General features: G+C 35.5%; 1 protein-coding gene across 1 annotated transcript; it reads left to right on the forward strand.

The window, feature by feature from the left end:
* Positions 1-1,550: 1,550 nt before the first annotated feature.
* On the forward strand, positions 1,551-2,288 carry LOC113350846. Its single transcript, XM_026594955.1, has one exon. The coding sequence runs from the start codon at positions 1,551-1,553 to the stop codon at positions 2,286-2,288; it is 738 nt and encodes a 245-aa protein (XP_026450740.1).
* The last annotated feature ends 5,537 nt before the right edge of the window (positions 2,289-7,825 follow it).

Raw genomic sequence — 7,825 nt, forward strand, 5'->3', positions numbered from 1 at the left:
TGCATGTGGGTTCTTAATATCCTTAGATCATCTCGGATTTCTCTCATGATTAATCGCTGCCCTGAAGGTTATTTCAGTATTACTAGAGGTCCGCGTCAAGGTGATCCTCTCTCACCTTTGATCGTTGTTCTTATTGAAGTTTTAATTCGCAATCTTTCCAAATTGTTTGAAAATCATAGTATGAATGTTATGGTTAATAAAAAAGGTGTGGCGCCTACACACTTGCTTTTTGCGGATGATATCCTTATATTCTGCAGAGGTAATCTTCATAGTTTGCAAAATTTGAAGAATATGCTTGTTTTGTATGAACATGTGTCTGGCAGTGCGTAAACTATGCAAATAGCAAATTTTATTTTCGAGGTGATATAATTTCTCGTGCTATTGCTATTTATAACTATTTTGGTATGGAGAGAGCTATGTTTCTGGATAAATACTTAGGTATTCAATTGAAGCCTGGTATTGTTCGGCATATTCATGCTCGCCAAGTTGTTGAGAAGATTATGGACAAGCTGGCTGGATGGAAAGGTAAACTTTTATCATTTCAGGCGAGGCTTGTGCTAATTAAGTCGGTGATTTCTAGCTATGTTATTCATTCTATGGCTGTTTACAAATGGCCATGCACGGTTATTAAGCAAGTTGAAAGGGCCATTATAAATTTTCTTTGGTCCGGTGATGCTGATAAACGTAAATATTTTACGGTTCTATATGATGATCTATGTCTCTCAAAGCGTGAAGGTGGTCTTGGCATTAAGAAGTTAAATGATGTTAATAGGGCTATGCTAATGAAGCTTTGGATTTATATTCGGGATTCAAACAAGATTTGGGCCAGATTTTTGAGGGCCAAATACTTTAAGCTCAATGGCAATCTGATAAATTATAAGTTGGGTTCTTCGGTTTTTCCTGGAATTCGCTTGGTTTACAATTTTGTGCAGAAGCATACACGCTCAATTATAGGTAATGGTGCTAATACTTCCCTATTTTTTGATAATTGGTGTGGTGATTTTTCTAGTGCGCAAAGACTTGGCATCACTTCCAAAGTCCCTAATGATTTTAAGGCTAAAGTAAGTGATATCATTTTTGATGGTGTTTGGGTTATTCCTGAAAAAACAAGAGATTTGATGATTCGTTGTAATATCGATGTTGAAAATTTACCTGTTATTGCTGGTGGTGAGGATTATAAAATTTGGGATTTAGATAGCAAAGGCGTTTTTTCAGTTAAGTCGGCTAAGGCCGCTCTTAAGACGCCGGCAGAAGTTGTGCCTTGTACAAATCTGTTTACTAGACAGGTTGTGAACCCTACCTTGAGTGTGCAATACTGGAAGATTTGGGCCAAGCAATGTTGTGCTAGTGAAGACAATATTATTAAGAATACAGGTAGGAGCATGCCTACTATGTGCCGCTTATGCAGGAAAAGTTGTGAAACTCTTAGCCACATCACTTGGCATTGAAGAGTTGCTAGGAGGATTTGGGCTTGGGTGGATGGAATTTTCAAGCTGCAACCAAATGAAGACCTGGTGGATTCCTATAAGGCTGCTAAGGGTCGAAGCAGAATGATAAAGGACCTGTGGTTAGTTGCAAATCTTGCAATTGTCACGGAGTTATGGAAGTTACGCAATAAGTCTTATTTTGATAATATAGCAGTTCAATGGCTTGGATTTAAAGGGAGAGTTTATCAGGTAATTCGTGATAATTCTATTAGAATGAAGGGTCACATGTATAATACTTTAGAGGAGTTACGCATTCTGAATTATTTCAAGGTGCGGCATAGATCATGCAAAACGTCTACCCCAATTGAGATTAGTTGGACTCCTTCTAATCAAGATGAAATCATGATCTGTTGTGATGGTGCATCTTTCGGAAACCCAGGCCAAGCTGGTTCAGGTATTGTTTTCCGTGATGCAAGTTCGGAGGTGCTTGGTGTTCTTTGTGTTGGCCTTGGTTGGCAAACCAATTTCTATACGGAAGTATGTGCGATTATTTATGTTGCGATTGTGGCTAAGAGATGGAATATGCGGAGTATTTGCATTCGTTATGATTCGAAGAGTTGCATACAAGCTTTTCAAAAGGGTGAGCTTCCTTGGCATCTGGTGCAGAAGTGGAAAATTGCGAAGTCTTACTACAACAACGTTCGTTATATTCATAGCTATAGGGAGGTTAATTTCTCAGCTGATGCCTCGGCCAAGAAAGCTTGTTTGCTGGCTGAGGATATTTTTGAGTTTTATGAGGGTAGGCCAGGTTTTATTCCATCTGTGGAATGGCCTGGAAGGGTTTATTATCGCTTCAATTAAGTTTTCCAGTGAGTGGCCTCACAGCTAATTATTAGGTAGGCCTAGTCCCTGTACAGTTTTTCGCTTTTTTAATTTTATTTTACCGAGTAAAAAAAAGTAATTGTTGCAAAGGATATTGGTGATTACGATGATCTTGAGATTCTTGCTGCAAAGCAAAATTTTGATGGATTAAATGCTATCATCCATGCTATTACCCCAGATATTCAACACCATGTGACTACGTGTAATAAGTCTAAAGATGCTTGGGCTTCAAAATCTAGCTTCTGACTGGGAAAACCTTCGCATGTCTGATGATGAAACCTTTGATGAGTTTAACCAAAGACTTTGTCGAATAGTTAACTCCTCATTTGCACTAGGACGAACTATTCTGGAGAAAGATATTATGTGCAAAATTCTCATGTCTCTACCATCAAGATACGAGTCTAAGAAACATGCCATTGAAGAAGAAAACAATCTTTCCACACTCTCCAGAAATACTCTTGTTGGAAAGTTAAAGATCTTTGACAATGAACACGCATCTAGAAAAGAGGTGATTTTTCTTAAAGCTGCAAACAATTTTGAATTCTCTAAGGATAAATCTGGTTCGCCAGATACTAAGGATGTTACTCCACGAAAATTTAGAAAATTCTTGATAGGCAAGAAAAAGAGTTTCTTTAAAGGTGCAACATCTTCTAATGATGATGTACAATGCTATAACTGTCATGGTTTCAGGCACTTGTCTTCAGTATGTCCTAGATGGAGCCGTAGACAATCGGCATATGCAGCTGCTTTGCCTACTCTTGATGATGGACTTGAATTTTATAATCCCCAAGAGTTGGCAGGCGAGGTTGCATTAGCTTCTGGAAAAATTCTTTCGGATACTGACTCTGATTCCGACGAAGAAGTGTTTCATGTTATCCAGTTGCTAATAATCTTTTTAAAGAATGTCATCGGAAACTCTCGGAAGCTGAAAGCACCATTTCCAGTGAGAAAGTTAAATATGACAGACTTCGTAGTCGGAATAAATACTTGCAAGACGAACATGATTCTAGTGGTGCAAGAGATTATCTCAACGAAATACGAAAGCTTAAAGAAGAAATTGCCGAAGGTCGAGATCGGGAAATTACTCTTCAAGCAAAACTAGATAACCTTGAGAACATTGAGACGAACTTGAACTTGTTATTTGATTCGGAACGAGAAGATTTCAATGCTCAATATGAATCATCCAAAAATGATCTAGTTATTGCGCTTGAAAAGTTTAAAAGGTTGGAAGAAGAAAACTCGATCTTAAAAGAGAGCTTGTCTAGAAATAGCATCTCGGATAAATTAACCTCAATATTGGGAGCATGTAGAATTCATCGTGATACACGAGGATTGGGCTATGAAGGAATAGACGCTCCTAGTATTTGCAAAGAGGTAAAAAAATTCAGAGGTAAAAATTCTTCTCAACCAAAACCTTCCACGGTTGACAAATGTGAAGTATCTCTACCAACCGCCGATGACGAAAAGAGGAAATTCTGTCAAATTCCAAAGCAAGTACATATACATTCAGGTAACACTAAACATAACTTTTTCCATTATACTAAACATTGTTTTTATTGTGGAAAACCAGGTCACTTGCAGAGGAATTGCAGATATCTTAAACGAGATAAAACCAGATCCGATTCTGTTAAGATGACAAGATCTGATGTTCCAAACTGGAGAAAAACTGAGTCTCATAATATCAGATCTTCTAGTATTCCCTCCAATAAATTTCATAATTATATTGGGGAGAAAAAGAAATACGTTGTCCCAAAAGCTACTCAGAAATGGGTACCAAATAAGATCAATAAAGCAACAAGTACTATTAAGAAGGATCTCCCAGACAAGAGTTTGACAAGGGATAACATCTTTAAAAGGTATAAAACGTTTATTGAAAGTTTCGAGAAAGTTTTTAAATTCCTAGAATCCGTGTATGATTTTGTTTCGAATACCTGTGGTGAGCAAGATTTTGTTCACCGCAACACAACCTGATTGTGTTGAAAGTGCATCCTCACCAGAAAGCCCTAATAAATGCGGTGAATATATGGAATAATTTATTGTTTCGAGCTGAGTCTAACTCGTTTACATATTTCTCAAAATATATGTTAGTAAGCTTTCGCTTTAACCAAGTTCATCTTTACCTAGTGACGAAAGCCATGTTATGTTTCAATCACTTTGAAAATTGCTCTGACGAAAAATGGTTTGTGATAACAACTATATAATGTCCTCTGAGAATGTTTCAATGATTGAAATGAGAGTTTATATTATATAACCATTGATGGATATAAGCATTGTTGTTGAAACACATATATGTATAAGTCATATTCCTTGAACCAAAGTTTGCGAACTTTGTTGATCAAGAGAACCGGAATTGTTTGCGCAGTTTGCGAAGTCAGTACGCGAACTGACGGAAGTTCTCATCCGAGAATATCTACTGGAGTTTGAAAACTCACTCAGCAAGCTCAGTCCACGAACTCAGTCCGATAACTGGCGAAGTTCTCAAACCCGAGAATTTCTGCTGGAGTTTGTGAACTCCTTCCGCGAACTTGAGTAGGTTATATCTAAAAACGATTGTTCTTGAACTCATCTTTATATTGATTAAGGAATGCTTTTGCAAACCGTGGCTATAAAGTTCATGAACCGATTCGAGTGAATCAAATCATTTTTGCTTCGATTGTGTCTTGTGTAGTTACATAAGATTTCCTTGCAATTGAACAACTTTATAACTAGTTCATTTGAGTCATTTGAACTAGTTATGGTGAAGAATAATATGGTTAAATACCAGGCGTATGATTCTTAATTACCTAACTTGATTTGTGATTAAAAAATTCTTAAACATAACAGGTTAGAAGCAATAATCAAAATTATTGGATGTTGGTTTTTATTGTCAAAGAATCTTTTTCATAATCTTATGGTAACCATTCTTGGTGTAAATCATTATTGAAAAGGTTATTCTTCCTTATAAGCATATCAATTCTTGTTTATACAAGTTTGTATCTTAGAAAAGATGATCACAATACTTGATCTTTATGATTACATATTGTGTATTATTATCATGAGATAGTTCCATTGTTAGTAACACGATCTCATGAGAGACTTTCAATGATTGGTTCTTAGTTCATATCTCCTTGTTGGGTTTCTAAAATCCAATATATAAATCCTTATCTCTGGAGTAAGGTCACTCTTGTTGTTCTTTCGGGAATGATATCTTATGGGGGAGAGTTCTTAAATGAACTTGTGCTTAATTGCTATATCTTTTAGGGGAGAAGCGGTTGTGGAACATGTGGGGGTGAACTTGTATCTTAATAAACTCCTTGATGAAGTCACTAAGTTTCGACTCTGTGATATCATCTAAAGTAAAGTTGATATGTTTTACTTTGGTCAAGAAGTTCCTGTATGAAAATTTCATTAGGATCCCACCAGTTTTCGTACCTTTGCCAATTTATATTGACAAAAAAGGGGAGAATTATTTTGTAGTTCACACGACATATACATATGGTTTACGGATCACTATGTAAGGGGGAGTGGTTTTCACCATGAGATGAAGTATTGACTAATGGGGAGTGATACATATCAACATAGTATTATTGTCAAAGTTGTGATACAATTGAACTTTGATGATGTGTAACAATACTATGATGGATCTTCAAAAAGTACAGGATGAACACATTTGCATAGTTGAAGAACCAAGGAAATCAATCATGTAGGATTTTGGAGCTGTAATGCTTTTAACAAGTACAATCCATATGTAAAATAGTTTTGTCACTAAAATTTACAAATGGGGAGATTGTTAGAGCACTGCTTGGTTCAACCCACTAGCGTTGGTATGTCAAGTTAGTTATCAATTTTAGTTTCCAAAATGCATTCTTGATTTATCATACTAAAGATAGTTTCAGACTAGATTAGTTCTAAGAAGTTGAATCGAAGCTATCCTTAAAGGATGAAGATTGAAGATTGAAGACTACAAGAAGACATCAACAATTACTTCATCAACAAAGGTATGTGATTGATTTCATTTGGATTCTTGTTCAATTCTACCTTTCTAATCTATCAAGATAATTGCTCACTCTATGGAACAATTCCAATGACGGTAAATGTACATTTATGTATATATACTTGAGGTTATTTGATTCATGACCTTGGAGACAATAACCTTTATCCTTGTAAATAATCTCATGTTATAGTGAATGAGCTTATGAATCCAACGAGCCAAGAATCACTCAATTCCGAGTTATAACGATGAAGTTATGAGTGATTTATTAAAGTAACAATTATAAGTGTTGCTGTAATTGTTACAGTTCGTTAGTAGGAAACAATCCATGGGATGTTTGTAACAGTTCACGGATTTGGGCCCAATTACGTGACTAGAAATCTTTTTTAGTTAAATTGGTGATGTTTCCTTATCTAGGAAAGTTGGCTATTAATCCAAACATATTTGATTACCATATTAAAGTATTTGTGATAACTTTAAATTCCTGCCTAAGTTAAAATGTGATTTATTCACATAAATACAACATTTTTTAATTAATTATTTATTTCATTATTTTGGCAAGAGTTGTAACTTAGGAAAGACTCCCAAAATTAGGAGAGTCTTGAAAAAGAAAATAGCTTTGCTTAGTTTTCAAGCTATGTTTCACTATAAATAAGGGTTCATGAGTGCTACACGTTTTTCATACCCTTTGGAAAATTGGCGTAAGCTTTGCAGGTTGTTTCCATGTCTTCTGTTCTTCGTGAACAAGAGTGAGATAAAAGTCTTTGTATTGGGGATCACAAAGCCGAGTTGGATTTAATCTTCGTGATTGATCACACAACTTGTAATCTAGGTTTTTCACCTCTAGTCTATTCTAAGGTTTTCTCTTCTGATATAAAACCATTCAAGAGTTGTTGATCATAAACCCTAGGTTTTGATATAGTTCAGTTTCCAATCGTATACCAACACTTGTTAGTCGAAATTGGAAGATAGAAAGAAAACTTCGATTAAGGTATCTCGTAAAAAACCTTTTGAAGTTTTAAACAAGATATCTCTAGATTTATTTAGTCGTTCTTGTGGTAGAATAATTAGGTTTCTCTTCCTTTATTGAAGAGTATAATAATCCCTAATCTACAAGTTTGTTTTGATATTACTTTTACCTAGTAATTGTTTTTATCAAAACAAACACAAGATTTCCAAAACCTTGATTCATATCTAAAGGGAAATTAAACCGGTGTTTTGTGCAAACAAAATATCGAATCGTATCAATCGTGTTTTTGTTTCTTCTAAAGATAGCCTTGGGTTCTGCTAGAAGATTTACGAGAAGAATTTCTAAAGACAATTGGTTTTGTGCTAGGAGTTCTATAAGTGCTGAAGAAGGTATTACATCTAGTTTGAATAGGTAGTAGGAAATTGGTGTAACATCTTATAATCAGTGTGTGTTTATTCTGGACTAGGTCCCGAGGTTTTTCTGCATTGGCGGTTTCCTCGTTAAAAACATTTCTGGTGTCTGTGTTATTTCTTTTCCGCATTATATTGTTTATCTTTATAATTGAAATATCACAGG

The sequence above is a fragment of the Papaver somniferum genome, chromosome 2, assembly GCF_003573695.1.
Source record: "Papaver somniferum cultivar HN1 chromosome 2, ASM357369v1, whole genome shotgun sequence".
Lineage (NCBI taxonomy): Eukaryota > Viridiplantae > Streptophyta > Magnoliopsida > Ranunculales > Papaveraceae > Papaver > Papaver somniferum.